General features: G+C 38.3%; 1 protein-coding gene across 5 annotated transcripts in view; it reads left to right on the forward strand.

The window, feature by feature from the left end:
* Nucleotides 1-22,966, forward strand: part of ESRP1 (epithelial splicing regulatory protein 1) — a 65,135-nt gene that overhangs the window by 41,320 nt on the left and 849 nt on the right. For 2 of the 5 annotated variants that reach the window (XM_047841875.1, XM_047841874.1), the window contains exons 14-15: nucleotides 8,868-9,018; nucleotides 13,420-13,529. The exons of 1 other annotated variant lie outside the window; for it this stretch is intronic. In XM_047841875.1, the coding sequence (XP_047697831.1) occupies nucleotides 8,868-9,018; nucleotides 13,420-13,494 (226 nt within the window). In that variant the 3' untranslated portion in view covers nucleotides 13,495-13,529. The remainder of the gene's footprint in view (nucleotides 1-8,867; nucleotides 9,019-13,419; nucleotides 13,530-22,966) is intronic. 2 more of the 5 variants (XM_047841878.1, XM_047841877.1) reach the window with 2 other exon arrangements.

The following is a 22,966-nucleotide window of genomic DNA, read 5'->3' on the forward strand; positions in this document are numbered from 1 at the left end:
GACCGTGAGATCATGACCTGAGCTGAAGTCGGACGCTCAACCGACTGAGCCACCTGGGCATCCGTCTCATTTATGTTCTTAATTGGAGTGGTTAGAAAATTTCCTGCTTGAATTTCTTGTCTTTTTCTAAATTACTGCCATAAAGCAAATGCACATAATTTCTGTGTTCTCCTTATTCTGTTGTGGCAGATAAATCCATACATATTTTGAAGCTATTCTTATGTTGAAATTTCTCTTATCTTTCATAATGTTTTTTAATCTACACAGAATCTGATAAAAGACTTAAAATTTTTTTTTTTAAATTTTTTTTTTCCAACGTTTATTTATTTTTGGGACAGAGAGAGACAGAGCATGAACGGGGGAGGGGCAGAGAGAGAGGGAGACACAGAATCGGAAACAGGCTCCAGGCTCTGAGCCATCAGCCCAGAGCCTGACGCGGGGCTCGAACTCCCGGACCGCGAGATAGTGACCTGGCTGAAGTCGGACGCTTAACCGACTGCGCCACCCAGGCGCCCCAAAAGACTTAAAATTTTTTAAAGTTTTATTTACTTAAGTAATCTCTAACACCCCATGTGATGCTCGAATTTACAACCCCGATATTAAAAGTCTCATGCTCTTCCAAATAAGCCAGCCAGGCACATCCTAAGATTTTTTTATAACTCAGTAATTTATGTTCCATGAAAAGCATTGAATATCTCAGACATTGACTATAAATTGGTCTTTAACTCAATTAGCTGAAAAGTTAATGCTATGATTTTTCATATTTATTGAGGCACTTTATATATTGTAAAATTGACCCATTTTATTATTTTTTAAAATTTATTCAAATTCAAATTAACATACGATGTAGTAGAGTCTTTTATGGGGCACCTAGGTGACTCAGTCTGTAAGCATCCAACTTCAACTCAGGTCATGATCTCACGGTTCCTGAGTCTGAGCCCCATGTTGGGCTCTGTGCTGACAGCTCAGACCCTGGTGCCTGTTTCAGATTCTCTGTCTCCTTCTCTCTCTCAAAAATAAATAAACATTAAAAAAATATTTTTAAAAATCTCTTATGGTTTGCCTCCATCTTTGTTTTTATCTTATTTTTCCTTCCCTTCTTCTGTGTTCATCTGTTGTGTTTCTTAAATTCCATTTATGAGTGGGGCGCCTGGGTGGCTCAGTCGGTGGAGCGTCCGACTTCAGCTCAGGTCATGATCTCATGGCTTGTGAGTTCAAGCCCCACATCAGGCTCTGATAGCTCGGAGCCTGGAGCCTGTTTTGGATTCTGTGCCTCCCTCTCTCTGCCCCTCCCCTGTTCACACTCTGTCTCTCTCTCTCTCTCAGAAATAAATAAACATTTAAAAAAAATTTTTTTTTAATTCCATATATGAGTGAAATCATATATTTGTCTCTCTGACTGATTTCACTTAACATCCATGTTGTTGCAAATGGCAAGATTGCATTCCTTTTGATTGCTGAGTAGTATTCCATTGTGTATATGTAACACATCTTCATTTGTTACTTGATGGACATTTGGACTCTTTGCATAATTTGGCTATTGTTGATAGTGCTGCTATAAACATTCGGATGCATGTGCCCCTTTAATTCAGCATCTTTGTCTCATTTGGATAAATACCCAGTAGTGCAACAGATGGATCAGAGGGTAATTCTATTTTTAATTTTTTTTTTTAAATTTTTTTTTTAATGTTTTTATTTATTTTTGCGACAGAGAGAGACAGAGCATGAGCAGGGGAGGGGCAGAGAGAGAGGGAGACACAGAATCAGAAGCAGGCTCCAGGCTCTAAGCTGTCAGCACAGAGCCTGATGCGGGGCTCGAACCCACAGACTGTGAGATCATGACCTGAGCTGAAGTCGGATGCTCAACCGACTGAGCCACCCAGGCGCCCCTCTATTTTTAATTTTTTGAGAAACCTCCATACTGTTTTCCAGAGTGGCTGTACCCAGTTTGCTTTCCCACCAACAGTGGAAAAGGGTTCCCCTTTTTCCACATCTTCAACATTTGTTGTTGCCTGAGTTGTTCATTTTAGCTATTCTGACAGGTGTGAGGTGGCATCTTATTGTGGTTTTGATTTGTGTTTCCCTGATGATGAGTGATGTGGAGCATGTTTTCATGTGTCTGTTAGCCATCTGGATGTCTTCTTTGGAGAAGTATCTATTCATGTCTTCTGCCCCTTTCTTCACTGGATTATTTGTTTTTTGGGTGTTAAGTTTAAATAGTTCTTTATAGATTTCGGATACTGACCCTTTATGTGATATGTCATTTGCAAATATCTTCTCCCATTCTGTCGATTGCCTTTTAGTTTTGTTGATTGTTTCCTTTGCTGTCCAGAAGCTTTCTATCTTGATGAAGTCCCAATAGTTCACTTTTGCTTTTATTTCCCTTGCCTCTAAGACAGGTCTAGTAAGGAGTTGCTACAGCTGAGGTCAAAGAGATTGTTGCCTGTTTTCTCCTCTATGATTTTGATAGTTTCCTGTCTTACATTTAAGTCTTTCATCCATTTTGAGTTTATTTTTGTGTATGGTGTAAGAAAGTGGTTTCATTCTTCTGCATGTTGCTCTCCAGCTTTCCCAGCACCATTTGCTGAAGAGACTGTCTTTTTTCCATTGGATACTCTTTCTTGCTTTGAAAATTGACTCATTTTAAATGTATGATTCGATTTTTAGTGTATTTACAGAGTTGTGCTGCTAATTTTACAAGTTTTATAATCCAATTTTTAGATAATATAACATTCTAATTTTAGAGTAACCTATCACCCCAAAAAGAAACCTGGTGACCATTAGTAGAAACTCCTATTCACCTCCCTTCTACCCCCTTCACTCTCTCCCGTAACCCCATCCCTAAAGAACTACCAACTTATTTTTGGTTTCTGTGGATTTGCCTCTTCCAGATACTTCATATAAATGAAGTCATACCACATGTGGTCTTTGTGCCTGGCTTCTTTTATGGAGCATGTTTTGAAGTTCATTCATACTGTAGCATGGGTCAGTACATTATTCTTTTTTATGGCTAAATAATATTATGGCTAATAATATTGTAGGGATTTACGACATTTAGTTTGTCCATTTATCACTTGTTGGACATTTGAAGGTGTTTTGACTATTAAGTATAATGGTACTGTGTACCTCTACATTCAAGTTTTTGCATGTATATAAATTTTCAGATTTCTAGTATAAGGTTTACACCTAGGAGTGGGATTGCTGTGTCATACGTTAATTCTAAGTTTAACTTTTGAGAAAGAGCGAAACTGTTGTCCAAAGGAGCTTCACCAGTTTACATTTCTGTTTCTTTTTTTTTTATGATGTCTAAATTTTTTAATGTTATTTATTTTGAGAGAGAGTGTGAGCACACACGAGTGGGAGAAGGGCAGAGAGCAAGAGAAACAGGATCTGAAGCGGGCTCTGTACCAACAGCAGAGAGCCTGAGTGGGGGACTAAAACTTACAAACAATGAGATCACAACCTGAGCCACCCAGGCACCCCTTAAGACTTTATTTTTAAGCAGTCTCTATACCCAACTTCGGACTGAAACCCCCAACCCAAGACCAAGAGTCTAATGTTCCACCAACTGAACCAGCCAGGTGCCCTACCATTTTACATTTCTAACCAGCAATGTATGAGAGTTCAGTTTCTCCACAACCTTTTAATTTTTTTTTTTTAACGTTTATTTATTTTTGAGACAGAGAGAGACAGAGCATGAACGGGGGAGGGTCAGAGAGAGAGAGTGAAACACAGAATCCGAAACAGGCTCCAGGCTCTGAGCTGTCAGCACAGAGCCCGACGCGGGGCTCGAACTCACGGACCGCAAGATCACGACCTGAGCCGTAGTCGGCCGCTTAACCAACTGAGCCACCCAGGCGCCCCTCTCCACAACCTTTTAAACTTGATTTTATTTTAGTCATTTTTGTAGGTGTGGATTTGCTTTCTCATTATAGTTTTGATTTACATTTCCTTAATGGCTATTGATTTTGAGCATCTTCATATGTGCTTATTATCCTTTTGTATATTTTCTTTGGAGAAATGTTCAAATCTCTTGTGCATTTTGAAACTGGATTAGTCTCCGTACTGTTTTTCAGTGGTAAGATTTTTTTTATATATTCTAGATGAGAGACCTTATTAAGGTGTGATTTAGAAATACTTTTTCTCAGTCTGTGGGTTATCTTCATTTTCTTAATGATGTCTTTTAAAGCACAAAGGTTTTAAATTTTGATGAAATACAATTTATCAGTGTCTTATTTTCTCACTTACAGTTTCGTTGTAATATATCACCCAAGTTTCTGGAGATTTACTACATATTCTTGCAAGAGTTCTGTAATTTTACTTTATTTTTTTTAAGTTTATTCAATTTATTTTGAGAGTGAGTGAGAGAATCCCAAACAGGCTCTGTGCTCTCAGCACAGAGCCCAATGCAGGGCTCCATCCCATGAACCGTGAGATCATGACCTGAGCCAAAATCAAGAGTCAGTCACTCAACTGACAGAGCTACCCAGGGGCCCCAGAGTTCTGTAAACTTTGCTCTTAATTTAGGTGTCTTATTCAACTTAGATTAATTTTTTATATGATATGAGGTAGAGGCCTAAATTCATTCTTTTGCATGTGGGTATTACATTATTTCAGCACCATTTATTGGAAAGACAACAGACATACTTTGTTTTATTGTGTTTTGCTCTCTTGCACTGTGTAGATACTGTGTATTTCTTTTTTTTTTTTTAAGAAATTTTTTTTAATGTTTATTTTTGACAGAGAGAGAGACAGAGCATGAGTGGGGGAGGGCTAGAGACAGAGAGGGAGAGACACAGAATCCGAAGCAGGCTCCAGGCTCCGAGCTGTCGGCACAGAGCCTGATGTGGGGCTCAAACTGGGAGACCATGACCTGAGCCCAAATCGAGTTGAATGCCCAACTGAAAACGTCACCCAGGTGCCCCTAGGTACTTGTTGTTTTTGTTTTGTTTTGTTTTTGTTTTTAACAAATTGAAGGTGTATGGCAATCCTGCATCAAGCAAGTCTGTCGGCACCATTTTCTCAACAGCATTTGCTCACTTTGTTTCTCTGTCACATTTTGGCGATTTTTGAAATATTTTGTAGTTTTCTATAATTTTATTTGTTATGATCTGTGATCAGTAATTACAACTAGCTGAAAGTTTAGGTGATACTTAGAATTTTTTAGCAATAAAGTATTTTTAGGGACGTCTGAGTGACTCAGTCGGTTGAGTATCCAACTCTTGATTTTGGCTTGGGTCATGATTCTGGGTAGGTGGGATCAAGCCCCGAGATGCCCGAGATGGGCTTAAGACATATTCATTCTCTCTCTCTCTCTCTCCCAACTCATGCTCCCTCTCTAAGGTAAAAAATAAGTAAATAAAAATTTTAAACTTCTAAAAAATAGTTATTAAAAAAAACTTTTTAATGTTTGTTTATTTTTGAGAGAGAAAGACGGTGTGAGTAGGGGAGAGGCAGAGAGAGGGAGACAGAATCTGAAGCAGGTTCCAGGCTCTGAGCTGTCAACACAGAGCCTGATGTGGGGCTCGAACTCATGAACCAAGAGATCATGACCTGAGCCAAAGTCAGACGCTTAACCAACTGAACCATCCAGATGCCCCCCAAAATAGTTATTTTTAAATTAAGGTGTGTTTTTAAACCTCATGGCATTGCACACACTTAGTAGACTGCCGCATAGTCTAGACAAAACTTGTATGTGCACTGGGGAACCAAAATATTCATTTGACTCTATTTATTGTGATGTTTACTTTATTGCAGTGGTCTGGAACCAAACCCACAGGATCTTCAAGGTTTGCTTGTATTCTTTCCTCACCAAATTGTCTTCGAATCTTTGTCAAAATTCAAATGACCATAAATGTAAGGGTTTATTTCGGGCCACCCAATTCAATTCCACTGATCATTGCCTACCCTTATGGGAGTATCACACCATTTTGATCACTGTAGTTTTATAGCAAGTTTTAAATTTAGCAAACATAACTCCTACTTTGTTCTTTTTCAAGAGAGTATGGCTCTTCTGGGTCCTTTGCATTTCTGTGCACATTTTAGGTTCAGTTTTGTTGATTTTTGTAAAAAAAAAAAAAAAAAAAAAAAAGTTGAGATTTTGATAGCTTGTGAATTGAATCTGTAGGTCAATTTATTTTTTTTTTATTTTTTTTTTTTCCAACGTTTATTTATTTTTGGGACAGAGAGAGACAGAGCATGAACGGGGGAGGGGCAGAGAGAGAGGGAGACACAGAATCGGAAACAGGCTCCAGGCTCCGAGCCATCAGCCCAGAGCCTGACGCGGGGCTCGAACTCACGGACCGTGAGATCGTGACCTGGCTGAAGTCGGACGCTTAACCGACTGCGCCACCCAGGCGCCCCTGTAGGTCAATTTAGACAAGATTGCCATTTTAACCATATTAAGTCCTTTGTTTATGAACCTGACTGTCTTTCCTTGTGTTTAGATCATCTTTTGTTTTCAAATAATGTCTTTTCGTTTTCAGTAAGTCTAACTATTCCTTTTTAAATTTTTTTCCTAAGTGGTTTTTTTTTTTTTTGATGCTATTGTGAATAGAATTGCTTTCTTAATTTCATTTTTGTGTTTCCACTGTAGTGTATAGAAATGCAATTGATCTATTATATGTGTCGATCTTGTATTTTGTTACCTTGCTGGACTGGTTTTTTCTACCTTGTTTTTAGTAAATTCTTTTTTATTTTCTACATAGAGGTTTACCTTGTCAATATCTTGTCATTTTTTAATAAGTTATTTTTGTTGATTCTGATTTCAATAATCTGAAAGACCTTTGCATTTAGGTTGACAGAAAATTCTTATTCTCATTTCCTGTCAGGTACATACACAATTATTTAATTTTCCTTAAGATGCCTTGTGTACAGCAGAAATCCTAGTGCAAAAATAAGGATGTGATTCCGAGTTTAGGCTTCCTGAAAATAGGTGTTACCTTATAGATACTGAACATAATTGTCACTTAAAATGTTACATTTCTAGTTGGATAACTTTCATCTATTTTGTCTTGTTTGTATTTTGAAGGTACTAGACACCTGGATTTAATTTATAGGAGATCTTTAGCCAAAGGTATAGAATGTGCCGGGACAGAGTCATAGAATAAGTTGTATACTGTGGGAACAATCTGACTCTACTAGTTAGTAGGAAAAACCTAGTTACTCAATTAAATACATAGAGAAGTCTTGGTGGTTTTCGAGAATTAGTTATCAGGCATTTGACATGAGCAAATATGGTCTTTGAATGAATGGTGGTTAAAAACTCTGGGTGGTTCTGGTTTGGTGAAGAGCTAACTAGTTGTGTGACCTTTGGGAAATAATTTAACTCTTAGTTTCTGTTTCTACCTCTGTGAAAACGATGAGGTATGTCTGAGTGATTGCTAAAGTTCTACTCAGGCATAAATTTCAGCATTCCCTCTGTATCTGCTCTTATAGTTACATATAGATTGACTGTTAGTCTCTAAATAGACTCTCCCCACACAAAGTTAGAAACATCTCCCAACTATCTTTAATATGCACATAAGTTGAGGATCACTGCTTTATAGACTTAAAAGATTAAGGGCAGCTTGATGTCAAGTAATTTTTTCACGCTCTGATATTTTAAAAATGATGAAATGGAATGATGGTTATGGAAATAACAAGAATGAGGTAACAAATTATTTTATGATTTATGGAGTAACTTGGTATGTTCGGATTATTGAATCCGAAGAACAATTCTGTGAAACTAGGAAAGTGCTATTATCCCCATTTAGCAAATGATGAAATTGAAGTTCAGAGAAATTAAGTGACTTGCTCAAAGTTTCTGTACTAATAAAAAAAAATGGAGTCTGGAAATATATGCACATCTGGCACCATTCCTATTAACCCATCAGTTAGGATTATGTAGGATAAATAATCTCAAAGATTCTTAGCCCTTCCATTATGTGTTTACTGGTCTTTGAAGTTGGATAATTACCTACTTAGATTTAGAAGATTGAATAATCTAAAGCTGTGGGTCTTGATTGATCCTTAAGCTACTAACACCTTTATAATTTTTCTCTATGTATTTTCAATTATGGGTATCTGGCCACTGTGATGGAAAACAAATTGGGTAGGGGGGTAGGGTGAAACTAATTTCAAAATATGGTAATCACTTGCATTGCCACATAAAGAATAATTATGTATTCACTTGGCTTGTTCTTCTTGGAGGTAATTGCTGCAGATAGCACGGAGAGGACACAAGCATCAATTTTCCCTTTGTGTTAAGTGATTGATTTAACTTGTTATGCATCCCTTCCGATTTACCCACTTCGCTACCTTTTTTTCCAATCAAGGTTGGAAGAACTAATTCATGAGTGCTATAGTACTTTGTGTTTTATGCTGTACAATTGCTTGTATATGTGGGTAGAACTGTCTATTCTTTGGAGCAATAACTTTGGATTTTTTTTCTCTTTTTCTTTTCCTTTTGGTCACTGTGGCTGTGGTTCCTATTAGTGCTTTGAATTCATGCATTTTCATGCCTAACTATTCCTGGCAACTACCCAGTTAATCATCAATGAGCTGGGCTTTGGAAGTAGCGCTTTGTGGTTGAGTGACTATGAAGGCTTAATTCTCTCTTTCCTGTCCCTTTAAGAATCTCAGAACTGGATCTCTGGGGAAGACTTGCACTTAAGTCTGTATTAACCCTTTTGCTTTTCAACTTTGGACTTTTGTGGAAACGTGGGACAGACTAGCTATGGTATTCTTACCTGTCTTGGGAGAGATAACTGAGAATTCTAAGAAAGATCACCTTGAGGAAGTCTGTTTCCTTACATAACTGATGCTTTTAGAATAAATATTGGACATTGTCTATTCCTATTGGTTCACTGTGCTTTCTCTCCCTTTAGCCCCCCAGGTTCGCCCAATAGTCTTGGCTACTTCCCTACAGCTGCTAATCTTAGCGGTGTCCCTCCACAGCCTGGCACGGTGGTCAGAATGCAGGGCCTGGCCTACAATACTGGAGTTAAGGAAATTCTTAACTTCTTCCAAGGTTACCAGGTCAGTAGCTTGAAGAAGAAAATACACAGTGCCCTTATTACTTAAGTTGATTTGCCTAAAGAATGCAGCCAGGAAAGAGCAGATTTTCTGAACCTCATGTGTACATATGCTAATAGGTTTGCTTATAGAGGCAAAAAGAACCAGAGGCAAAGTCAGGGGGACTAGTTTTGAGTGCTATTTTCTTTTCCTTTTTTAATTTTTTTAATTTTTTTTTTAATGTTTATTTATTTTTGAGACAGAGAGACAGAGCATGAATGGGGGAGGGTCAGAGAGAGGGAGACACAGAATCTGAAGCAGGCTCCAGGCTCTGAGCCGTCAGCACAGAGCCCGACGCGGGGCTTGAACTCATGGACTGTGAGATCATGACCTGAGCCGAAGTCAGACGCCCAACCGACTGAGCCACCCAGGCACCCCTTGAGTGCTATTTTCAAACTCACCCATTTGACAAGATTAGGACTTTTCCAGGCTACTCTAATTGTCTCAATATAATCTGTTGGTGCTCTTTTTGAAAATTGGGCTACTTTGGGAAAGCTCTTCAGGGCACACAGCAATGTGGGTCTTTTTATCTAGAATAGGATTGGCTAAGAAGGAGTTTTCCTCTAATTCTTGACTACCCCCCCCCCCCCAAAAAAAAGTACTTAAACATGCAATTTGAGTATGTAAAAAGTAGTCAAGGCCTCTCTACCTAACCTGGAAAAAACAAAGGAGACTCAATGAATCTTTAGATGCTAACTTATTAAAATGAGCTGTAGGATATTTGGTGAGCCTTATATGAAATGATCTGTGATAATTCTTGTGAAACGAATGTTGGCTCTTACCAACTTTTTCTGCCACTGCCTATGTCCATCAATTGTTTTCCGACTCAAGTTACGAAATGAGATGTTTCTTGGTAAACTCTATAAGAGCTCTGTAAGAGTGAGCAAAATCTCCTCATTGCCATCTCCTCTGAGCAGAGACCTTTCTTTCCTCGAATCACATAATTACCTAGAACCCAAATTCCTTTCTTGCAATACCTAAAAATCAGTATCTTGAAACTCTTTTATTGTATTAATAGCAAAAATTATCTTTCTTCTTGAAGCTGAACTTTGCTTGAGTCTCTAGAGCCGAGAAGTATTTATGGATATAATCATCAAACCTAAAATAGGCCTTGAGCATTTACAGTACGGAGTTGTAAGGATTATGCCTACAGAGTCTGTTTCACCATTGGAATGGGTTTACAAGCTTGGCGTCCATGAATCCCGGAGGATTGTGGAGCTCGTCTAAAATTATCTCCGTGGGGATGCCCCAAGCCTACCAAGTTATTGTAATGTTCTTATGGGCTTTTAAAATTAAAAGTGTATTTTCTGGCAAATGAAGAATATCTAATGAAGGTTAGACAAAAGTTATTTTTTGTTATTGCCTGGCTTAACACATTCATACCGGAAGTAAGAGGTCTTTAGAGATCAGTAGATCTTTTCCCCTTATCTATGGGAGAAAACATTCCAAGACACCCAGTGGATGCCTGAAATTGCAGATAGAATCAAGCCCTGTAATTTCTTTTTTCCTATCCCTACCTACCTGTGATAAATTCTAATTCAAAGACAGAGATTAACAATAATAAAGCAGAACTGTAATAAAAGGGATGCGAATGTGGTCATTCTCTCTCAAAATATCTTACTGTACTACATTTACCCTTGTTGTGATGATGTGAAAAGATTAAATGCCTGTGTGGTAAGATGAAGTGAGGTGAATGACGTATGCATCGTGATGTAGTGTTAGGATTGTGTTAGGATCATTTGCTTCTGGTCAGTCAAGGGTAACTGAAACTGCTGATAAGGGGGACTATTGTACATACTTTGCTTCTTCCCTAAACCATTATGCTGCCTATTGGGAGCTCTTGCAGTGGGGGAAACAGTTACTCTAAACTTCACATAAGATTCATGAGATTCTGAAAGGAATAGAGAATTTTACTGAAGGCTATTGAGGAGGTTGCTTAATAAACTTTTGAGTTCGTGTTTTCTCCCAGTGTTTTCCAATTCTGGAAAGTACAAGCAAAGTTTCAGGTTCTAAAAGTCAGCTGATTTTCTATTTTGAAGTCAATTAATTTTCTATTTTGTTTTGACTGGTCAACATTTAGCTTTGCAATGACTAGAATTAAGAGGTCATACACATAAATTGGTTGTGAGATTAAGCAAAATTGCTCTTATTATGAAGTGTTCTCTGGCTGGCTTTTGTGGGTATTCTACCAGAAACAAGTAAAAGCAGTTATTTCTAGATTTATAGCTACAAGATTGATGTGCTTCAAAGTTGAGATAAAATAACTTCAGTTTATAGCAGTTTATCTTCTAGTATCTTCTAGGGAATCATTGAAGCCTGGAGTAGAGTTATCTGGTATAATCAGAAGTAAGAAGATCATACAAAATTATTTGATCTCAAGGAATTTGGCCTTCATTGCTGAAGTGCTTGGAGTTCGTGACCTGGATCAACCAATTAGGATTACGTAGGAACTAGGAGCACTTGTCTGGTTCAATCAGTAGACCATGCGACTGTTGATCCCAGGGTTGTGAGTTCAAGCCCCACATTGAGCATAAAGCTTCCTTGAAAAAAAAAGAAAAGAAAAAGATTATATATAAAACTCATTTATCAAATTAAGTATATCAAATTATTCCAATGTCTTTAGTAATTTGAGTTTTAAGGCAGTTACAAAATCCAAAATCTTTTGTATCTTAATTTTATATCACTCTTACATGAAGGCTCATACATTCAGTCTTTGAGAGTCCATATCCATTTTTTTGTTTTCTTTTTTTTTTAATGGTTTTGTTTTTTAAGTTTTTATTTTTGAAAGAGAGAGAGAGAATGAATCACAAGCTTGATTGAATGAATCACACAGGGCTTGAAACCGTGATCCTGAGATCATGACCTGAGCTGAGATCAAGAGTTGGATACTTATGGTACTGAGCCACCCAGGTGCCCCAAGAGTCTGTGTCTTCTTATTTTTTTCTGTCCTCAATTATTTTGGTAATAGTCCCTAGCTATAGGAATCCAGATTGGGTATAGATTTACCATAAGACAAAATCAGTAGAGTGTGACTTAAAACTATGTTCTCCTAAGTATATTTTGTATTTACCTTTATTTACAGTGTATTCATTGCTGTTGATGTATTGGGAGGTTTTCATTTTATTTCTGGTTATGTAATATGTTCATAAAGCAAATACTTAGTAATAATTGGTTGAGTGAAATCTCTTGATAGTTTCCGATTCTGCCTTCTAAAAAACATCTCAAGATAATAATGGCATATGTCATTTCCTACAAACATTATATTTAAACATAATTTTTGGATATATGTTTCTCCTACCCTTAGCAAAATTCCTTCTACTTCGACGTAATTTTTCTATACTTCACACTTGGTGGTAGTGGGGAAGGGGGTATGAAGCCAGAGAGGGCAAGGATTCACAAAAAGGGAAGAATTCTGATGTCCAAAACAAAATGCAGGACATGGGTTCTGTTGTCAATTTTGTAATTTTGTAGGGGCACCTGTCTGGCTCAGTCAGAAGAGCATGCTACCCTTGATCTCAGATTTGTGAGTTCGAACCCCACGTTGGGTGTAGGGAATACTAAAATAAATAAATAGGTAAACTTTTTAAAAATCTGTGATTTTATAAAGTTGAAGTGCCTGGGTTGGGCCCATTTTGGTAAATGAGATTTATAGAATGAGGACTGAATACATGAAGACAAACTACCATGAAAATATTTGATCAGGAGAATGTCATTCTGGTCGTGAAAATAAACCTGTATCTATATTTGATGGGCCTCTTATTCTGGACTCTCTGGTCTCCTTACATAATTCTTATAACTTGATTTGCCATTTGCTTTATCCTTTACTGTTAATGCTTTGCATTTTTAATGGTTTTAGTTTTTGTTTTTTCTCAGAATACTGACTTTAATCAGTATCTCTTTAAGCCTCTTGCCGCTATTATGTTTATCTGCTGTCTGCCTGAGAAAATTAGGTTGATATTACAAATACAATATTTAAAGTTCACAGAGTTGCTTGCAGATGCTGGGCTTATTGGACAATACTTTGCAAATAGTTGGTACTCAAACTATTTTATATCTACTCACACCTGTGATATCATGGAAACTGTACCGTTAGCACGATCTGACATGTTTGTTTATTGTGTTATGGGTTCTTTATCCCTGTGTTCACTCTAACTAACCCCTTCCCTAAAAGAAGGTTTTATTAAGTAGGAAGTGGTGACTTGGGATTAGTTGTTACATATGTGGCTCTTACCAGCATTTGAGCTTGTTTCCTACATTCTAAATGTCGTATAGTAGTGTCCGTAGATCTATTCAGTTGAAATGCTAATCGTCCATAGTGGCAGTTTGTCCATCTTATGATCCTGTTTGTTCTAACTTGCATTGTAGTACGCAGCCGATGATGGACTTGTACACACAAATGACCAGGCCAGGACTCTACCCAAAGAATGGGTTTGTATTTAAGGGCCCCAGCAGTTAGACCATCCTCAGAAAAGAAGGTAAGGCGCTATGATGTGAAAGCTCAATCATAAAGGGCCAAATAGAGATCGAGAATCTGAATGTATTTTTTATGAGTCGCGTAAGAAGTTCCCCCTTTTCTTTAGTGTGATGTAGGAGTGACAGAGATCCTGGAAGAAATGGGAGACTGGAATTCAGTGTGTCATCCAAGGAGACAGTATCTTAGAAACATTTATGGATCGTAGTTGTATGTTATTTGGGGGTAAGGGAAAACTTGTCAATTTAGAAATTCATTTGCTAGATTTAATGTGGAATACAGTTTGGGTATGCTTTTTTGTTGTTTTAATTTAGGTAAAAATCATAACAAAATCTACCATTAAAAAAAATTTTTTTAACATGTATTTACTTTTGAGAGAGAGAGAAAGAACATGAGTGGCGGGGGGGGGGGTGCAGAGAGAGGGAGACACAGAATCAGAAGCAGGCTCCAGGCTCTGAGCTGTCAGCACAGAGCCCGATGCAGGGCTCTAACACACGAACAGTAAGATCATGACCTGAGCCGAAGTAGGACGCTTAACTGACTGAGCCACCCAGGCACCGCCCTTAAAATCTATCTTTTTAAGTATACAATTCAGTGGCAGTTACTATATTCATAACATGTGCAACCACCACATCTATCTAGTTCCAAAACACTTTCATCACCCCAAAAGAAAACCCCAAACCCATTAAGCATATCTCCCTATTTTCCTTCCCCATAGACCCTGGAAACACCATTCCTGTCTGCTGGATTTGCCTTTAGTGCATATTTCATAAAAATGGAATCCTACAATATGTGGCCCTTTTGTGTCTGGCTTCTTTCACTTCCCAGGTTTTTGAGGTTCATCCTTGTTGGAGCCTGTATCAGTACTTCCTTTCTTTTCATAGTTGAATAACATTCCATTGTATGGATAGACCGCATTTTTTATTCATTCCTCTTTTGATAGACATTTGAGTTGTTTCTGCCTTCTTGCTATTGTAAATAGTGCTGATATGAACATTTACGTACAAAGATTTGAGTACCTGTTTTTTAATTCTCTTGGGTATGTATCTAGGAGTGGAATCACAGAGTCCTATGGTAATTCTGTTGAGTGTACTTTTTTCCCATTTCATTTTTTTTAATGGTGGTAAAGTATACATAACATAAAATTAACCATTTTTAAGTGTATGGTTCAGTGGCATTAAGTACAGTCACATTATTATGTAACCATCACCACCATCTATTGTCATCATCTCAAACTGACACTCCCCTCTTCCCTCACACCCTGGCAACTACCTTTCTACTTCCTGTTTCTATACATTTGACTATTCTAGGTAACTCAAAAATGGAATAACCTAATATTTGTCTTTTCATGATTAGCTTATTTCCATTAGCATATATTTTTTTTAATGTTTATTTTTGAGACAGAGCATGAGCAGAAGAGGGGTGGAGAGAGAGGGAGACACAGAATCCGAGCCAGGCTCCAGGCTCTGAGCTGTCAGCATAGAGCCCGACGCGAGGCTTGAACTCGTCAACCACGAGATCATGACCTGAGCTGAAGTCAGACGCTCAACCGACTGAGCCACCCATGTATCCCCATTAGCATAATGTTTTTAAGGTTCATTGTCTAAATCTAGAAGGAATCCTGATAGTTTTTGAAAATAGTTTTTTAATTGGTAACCTTTTCTTAAAGGATATTGGCTTTCATTAGCTAACTTGAACTTAAATAAAAACTTCGGGGGTGGGGTGGGGCATATGGGTGGTTCAGTGGGTTAAGCGTCTAACTTCCACTCAGGTCAGATCTCATAGTTTATAAGTACGAGTCCCACATCAAGCTGTCTGCTGTCAGCACAGAGCCCACTTCAGATCCTCTGTCTCCCTCTTGCTCTGCCCCTACCCTACTTGCATGCGTCCTCCCTCCCTCCCTCCCCCCCCCCTTTCTCAAAGATAAACATTTAAAAAATACACACATACATACATACTTGGAAGGGAAAAAAAGGATACTGGGTTTCTGTGTGAGCTTGCTCTAGAGATGGCATTGTGGGGACATGGTCAGGAATTGCTGTAACTTAATTCCTTCATTTTTTTTTGTTGTTGTTGTTGTTGGATTTGGTTTCCTGGTATGCCACTTTAAAATTTTGTTACTGGGGCACCTGGGTGGCTCAGTCAGTTGAGCGTCCGACTTTGGCTCAGATCATGATCTCATGGCTTGTGAGTTCAAGCCCCGTGTCGGGCTCTGTGCTGACACCTAGGAGCCTGGAGCCTGTTTCGGATTCTGTGTCTCCCTCCCTCCCTCCCTCTCCCTCTCCCTCTCTCTCTCTCTCTCTCTCTCTCTCTCTCTCTCTCTCTCTCTCAAGAATAAATTAAACATTAAAATAAAATAAAATTTTGTTACTATTTTCATGGCTGAGGACCCTATGGGCCTTAACTATATGAGTTCTAAATTGGAAAGTGTGGTTGCCAATAGTACAATATTGTCCTTGAGAAATGACAATTGGGGTCTTAGGCTCTCGTTTTGAAGTTGTAGAAACCCCAGTTCTGGGATGGAAGTGATGATTCTCTGCTATTTTCTGTGAGATTTCAAGATATCTTGGGTACTAAAGAACATTGTGCCCAGATACTTTGCAGTGGGTATGGAGTATTTTCTAGTTTAGTTCACAGGAATGAGAGCACATTATTCTAGCCTTTTGATACTTTTTTTGATCCATACTTCGTCATTTGAAATGTTCTTTATTCAACTTCTTAATGCTGTTTATGAACATGATAAGCATACTCTTCTATATCATAAAATGAATATATTGAATGAGAAATGACTAGAGGGGTGACTGGATGGTTCAGTCAGTTGAGTGTCTGACTTCAGGCACTCCCAACGTCATGATCTTGGGGTTCCTGGGTTCAAGCCCCTCGTGGGACTTTGTGCTGACAGTGGGGAGCCTGCTTCAGATCGTCTCCTTCTTTCTCTCTCTGCTCCTCCCCTGCTTGCACACACGCTCTCAAAAATAAATAAACATTAAAATCTTTAAAAAGAAAAAGAAGAAATGACTAGACGTGGAACTTTGTTCTTTTTTAAAAATGTTACTTTGAGAGAGCGTGTGTGCATGCACACACATACAAGACAGGGAGGGGGAGAGAGAGGGAGAGAGAGAATCCCAAGTAGTCTTATGGGCTGTCAGTGCAGAGCCCCATACAGGGCTCTATCTCACCAATGGCAAGATATCATGATCAAGAGTAGGATGCTTAACCAACTGAGCCACCCAGGCACCTCAGCTTTTTGTTATTATATGAGAAATGTCCTAACTTGACTATAACCATTACTCAACTCTGATTCTATCTTATGTTTATATATTTGAAGTCATGATAGAAATATCAGGTGCTCTGTTAAAATCCAGGTGTTTGCATTTATTATTATAAAATCAGATTGATCTACTTTTATATTGAAATTTTAAAAAATTCACATGGAGTACTGGCTGAAACACCTGGCTAAGTTATCAGTTGTTTAATGATCTCAGCGATCCTGGGAGGTAAGGATCATAAAAGTATTGTGTGCTCATTGTAAAGAATTTGGAACATACAGACAGGTGCAGAGAAGTCACTAATAATTCCACCCTCCAGAAATAACCATAATGAATATTTTCTTTCAGATTCTTTTTTTGTACTTCCTTATGCAATTTGGACCCCATTTATTTCCCTTTAACCTTCTCGTGCCTATATATTTTTTCTCATCATCTATATTAATAATCAAATTTATCATCACTAGTCATCTCTTAAACATCACTAGAATGCCTTATGCTCTGTAAGCAATTTTATATCTCCAGTGCCATTTACGTCTCATTGCAGCACTGTGAGGCATCAGGGCAGGTACCCATGGCTCCATGTGACAGATGAGGAAATGAAACCCAGAGAGGCTGGGTAATTTTTTGAGTCCTACAGTTAATGACCAAGCTGACTAAAGATACATCACTTTGAGTTTCAGTCTTGGTGCTCTTTTCTACTAAGCAAATAAGAGCCTGGCAGAGTAAGTACTTATAGTGGGATGGATGGTGGCCCCAAATAAATGTCCACATCCTAATCCCTGGAACCTGTGACTATTACCTTATCTGGCAAAAAAAAAAAAAAAAAAGTAAGGATCTTGAGGGGAGTTTATCCTGGATTATGTGGGTGGGCCCTTAATGCAATTATAAAAGAGGCAGAAATAGGGGCACCTGGGCGGCACAGTCAGTGGAGCACATGACTCTTGATCTCAGGGTCATGAGTTCAAGCTTTCACACTGGGTATGGAGCCTACTTACAAAAAAGGGCAGTGGGGAGGAGACCAGATGGACACAGGAGAAGAGGAGGCAATATGACCATGGAGGCAGAGATTTAAATAATACAGACATAAGCCAGGGATCACCTGCAACCATTGAAAGGTGGAGAAGGCAAAGAATTGTTCCCTAGGGCCTCTGGAGGATGTACATCCTGGCTGACACCTTGATTTCTGGCTGCCAGATATGTGAGAGAAGTTTCTGTTTTAAGTCATCAAATTACATTATTTTTTACAGCAATGACAGGAAACTAGTAACAGTACTTGAAAAATTTATTGAAAGCATGATGCCATTACTGGTTATGGAGTCAGATAAAGGTAGCCAAAGCCCATGATAAGGTCTGATAAAGAAGTTTCAGTATTCTGCCTTCTTGTATAGCCAACATTTGTCAGCTAACCCAAGAATTCCTCTAGGTATGCCTCTTTTTTTATCGTAAAAGATCCCCAACTACTGCTCACAAGCTGTTGAAGATGCCCTCTTGGGAAGGAGGTTTGATGGCTGTCTGGAAAAAAATGCCTCCTCAAAAGGCCAGAGTTCTTGTTTGTACCCCCAACTCCCTCACCATAAGCTCCAAGTGTAACTCTCCTAGTGTGTTGGGGGGGTGGGGGGGCAGGACCAGCTCATAAATTTGTCAACAAATGCTTGGCTATAAACATATTTTGCATACATATGGAGAGACAGTTCTTCAGAGGTAACATTTCCCTATTCTGTAAAATGCACATAACATCACTTCTTCATATGTGACTTAACTTTTCTAGGTAAGAATCAGGTGGGTTAATGAGCGTAAGCAAGTTTTACAAACTATAAAGTTCTGCACATAGACAAATAACTACTTTATTGCTATGATTACAATAATCAATACAGAAGCAATGTTGATGACTATTACCTATGCTCCAGACATTGTTCAGATTTCACCAATTTTTCCATTAATGTTCTTTTTCATTTCCATGATCTAGTTCCATGATCCAATCTATGAATCCATGTTGCAGTTATTTGGCCTGTCTCCTTAGTATCCTCTAGTCCATGTTAGTTTCTCAGTCTTTGCTTATTTTTCATGGCCTTGACAATTTTGAGGTATTCTGCTTTTGAGGTATTTTGTGGGCTATCCTTGATTTTGAATTTGTTAGATGCTTTTTTGGCAATTATACTGGGGTAATGAGTATTGGGAAAGAATAATACCATGGAGGTGAAGTGCACATCCTATCACATAATATCTGGGATGCTATTACCTACATAACATTACTGGCAGTGCAATCTTGATCATTTGCTGAATGTCTTAGTTCATTCTGGCTGCTGTAACACAATTCCATGGACTGGGTGTTTTATAAATAACAAACCTCTAATTTCTCACAGTTCTAGAGGCAGGGAGGTCCAAGATGAAGTGTTCACATTTTCCTTTGCTTTTTTTTGTGAGAACTTTTGTCTATACTGGGTATTTTTGGAAGTTCTTGTGATGTGTTAAGCCTGGTATTTTCACAACAGCTAGGTTTTAAGGAAAAACAAAAGAATACCCAACAATCAAACAAAAACCATGCAGCTTTCATTTGGAGAGTATCTTTTATACCTGGCCTCTTAAGTATATAGTTTAGATTACTTTGTAGTTCGAAAATTATCTGTCTTGCACTATCAACAATAGCCAAATTATGGAAAGAGCTCAAATGTCCATCGACTGATGAATGGATAAAAAAGATGTGCTCTGTGTGTGTGTGTGTGTGTGTGTGTGTGTGTGTGTGTGTGTGTGTACTGGAATATTACTCGGTGATCAAAAAGAATGAAATCTGGCCATTTGCAACGACACAGATGGAACTAGAGTGTATTATGCTAAGCAAAATAAGTCAGAGAATAACAAACATGATTTCACTCCTATGATGAATTTAAGATACAAACAGATGAACATAAAGGAAAGGAAGCAAAAATAATATAAAAACAGGGAGATAAACCATAAAAGACTCAAATACAGAGAACAAACTGAGTTGCTGGCGGGGTGGGAGGTGGGGGATGGACTAAATGGGTGATGGGCATTAAGGAGGATTTGAGATGGGATGAGCACTAGGTGTTATATGTAACTAATGAATCACTAAATTCTATTTCTGAAATTATTATTACACTATATGTTAACTAACTGGGATTTAAATTTTTAAAAAATGATATGTCTTTTGTATTATGTAATTATTTGTTTGGACCAATATAGTGACTAATATTTTAGTTTCTGGCCAAAATATTCAAGATGTTTCTTGGATAAATGAGATTTTAAAATGAAACAAGATTTTACTTTCTTTCTCTTTCAGCTAGTATTTATAATAGTGGGCAGCAACAGATACCTAAATGCCGATTAGTGATTTAAGTGACAAAAAGGCTATCAAAACATTTTTCTTTGATTAAAGAATCTGAGTTATGGGTTTTATTTTACCTATTATATAAGGAAAAAGAAACTATTTCTTTGTCCTAACAAAGAAATCTCACAAATGACTTAATTTTTTTAGAAAAGAGATGTCAAAATTACTACAAGGAAATAAAATATTACAACTAATCAGAATTGCAAGGTTTTTGAGGGGTTTAGCTTCATTCCATAAGATGTAACCCCAGTTGGTGAAATCCAGTTTTCTTAAATGATTTCTTTCTACATGGTACTTTCAATGTCCGTGTACAAAAAAACATTTTTTAACACAGATCTTACTGGAAAGGAAAGAGATTTGTGAATATTTGCAGTTGTAACTTCAAAATTGTCTTTGCATAATAGTTTCTTTATACTTTTACTCTTTTCTGCAGCTAAGGGAAAATAGGAAACATTGGTTGTTTTTTGTTTGTTTTGGGGGTTTTTGTTGTTTTGAGGGGGAGTTGAAGGTTTTGTGGGGTTTGTCTTGTTAACAGCTTGAAGTCTAAAGTTTGATTACTAAACACTAAAATTCCATTGGATCCTACTGGGATTAAAAAGCAAGGGGCACCTGGGTGGCTCAGTCAGTTGAGCGTCCGACTTCCACTCAGGTCATGATGTCACGGTTTGTTAGTTCGAGCCCCAAATCAGGCTCTGTGCTGACAGCTCAGGGCCTGGAGCCTGCTTCGGGTTCTGTGTCCCCCTCTCTCTCTGCCCCTCCCCTGCTCATGTTCTGTCTCTCAAAAGTGAATAAACACTAAAAAAAAAAAAAAAAAAAAAAAAAAGGCAAGCTTCAGAGGTGAGTGGGTCGCTCAGTCAAGCATCTGACTTCAGCTCAGGGACTTCAAGACCCATATCAGGCTCCACACTGAGGGTGTAGAGCCTGTTTGGGATTCTCTCTCTGCCCCTTCCATATGCACATGCACGTGCACTCTTTCTTGCTTTTCTGTCTCAAAATAAGCTGAAAAAAAACAGGCTTGAGAAAGCTAAACTTTTCATTTTTTCAGACTTTTCTACATTTTCACAGAATATGAAGGTATAGTTTTCAGCATCTACATTGGTTTCTTATTAGAATGATAATATGAGCTGGGAATGGGAAAGGTTTTATTTATTGACTCTGATAACAGGCCCATGGTTGACTGACTTGACTGGATCCAAGGGCTTGCTCTTTCCAAACTGTCTTGTAGGGTACCTCCAGCAACTCTTGGCTTACATCCTTCCATCTTAAATCCAGAGGCAGGCCAGGAATTGAGGTTATTTGGCCTGGCTTAGGTCCATTTCAGAAAGCACTGTGGCCAGGAACATGCAGGGCTCTGATTGGCCATGTCTGTGTCACTTGTTGGGCTCAGTTGTAAAGTTGCTTCATTATGGGCTTAAGATTAGGTTATGGGACAGTCAGTTATTTAAGGACAATTCAGATGCTATTGCCAAAAGAAGAATATAGTAGATCTTGGACAATTGTGTTGGTAGATCATTGATAGAGATTTTATTTGTACTTAGTAACCAAGGGGAAACTTGCGTGTCCTGTGTTTTACACTAAGTACTAAATTACAGTCACTTTGTAAACCACATTTTAAGAATGATTTCTAACAAGTATTTCCCTGTTTTATAAATACCTGATTCTAAATTTGTATCAATTTTAGAGTCTATTATTAAAGCAAATCTAATCTTGACCATGATTTCAAACTGGCCATATGAACAGATCTGAACTCTGAAGAACCATTTTTATGTCTATCTGCAGTCCAGTTTCTCATCTACTTGTGAAAGCATGCACAATGCCAAAAGTTTTCACTTGAAAGTTTTTGTGTGGTGGGGTACCTGGGTGGCTTGGTCAGTAGGGCAACCAACTCTTGATTTCACTCAGGTCATGATCTTGCAGCTCGTGAATTCGAGTCCCGCGTCGGGCTCTGTGCTGATGGTTCACAGCCTGCTTTGTTTTCTCTCTCTCCCCCATCTCTCCGCCTATCTCTCTCTCTCACACATCACACAATGAATGTATGTATGTATGTATGTATGTATGTATGTATGTATGTATGTTTTTGTGTGGTGTATAAGTGAAATAGCATAACAGAACCAATTTGTGTTCAAATTCTGGACCTGCCGATGACTACTTTAATTGCGCTGTGCCTCCATTTCTCCATCTGTATGATGGGGATAGCATGGTAATCTTTATAGGATGGTTGTGCAGATGAATGAATTCATATAAAGGTTGTCTATCAACTGTTCACTGAAAGAGTTGATGTTTCCTATAATGTCATGCCTCATTTCTTATTGACTCGAATATTTTTGTTTCATATTTGAAATTTCTTATACTAGACTTTAATTTTCAAAAATTGTCTTAATGGTTTTAATAATGGCATCAAGCCTCTTAATATCAGAAGAATTGCTATGATGGGGTGCCTGAGTGGCTCAGTCAGTTGAGCTCTTGATTTCAGCTCAGTTTGTGATCCCAGGGTCATGGGATCGAGCCCCATGTCAGGCTCTGTGCTGAGCATAGAGTCTTCTTGTGGTTTCTCTCTCTCTCCCTGTGTCCCTCTCCCAAGCTTGCATGTGTGCTTGCTCTCTCTCTCTCTCTCTCTCTCTCTCCCAAATAAAAATTAAAAACACAACAAAACAAAAAAACGCTGTTGTAACTTGAGGACCCAGACTGAGGAATGTCTATGTATAGACATTGTGAAATAGTCACTCCACAAAGGAGCTGAGTAAAGTATGGAGGTGCAAACATACACATCATCAACACATGGTAACACAAGGGAGGGAGCTGCGGGAATGCCAGTTACCATGTAAA

This window comes from Prionailurus viverrinus, chromosome F2 (genome assembly GCF_022837055.1).
Source record: "Prionailurus viverrinus isolate Anna chromosome F2, UM_Priviv_1.0, whole genome shotgun sequence".
Lineage (NCBI taxonomy): Eukaryota > Metazoa > Chordata > Mammalia > Carnivora > Felidae > Prionailurus > Prionailurus viverrinus.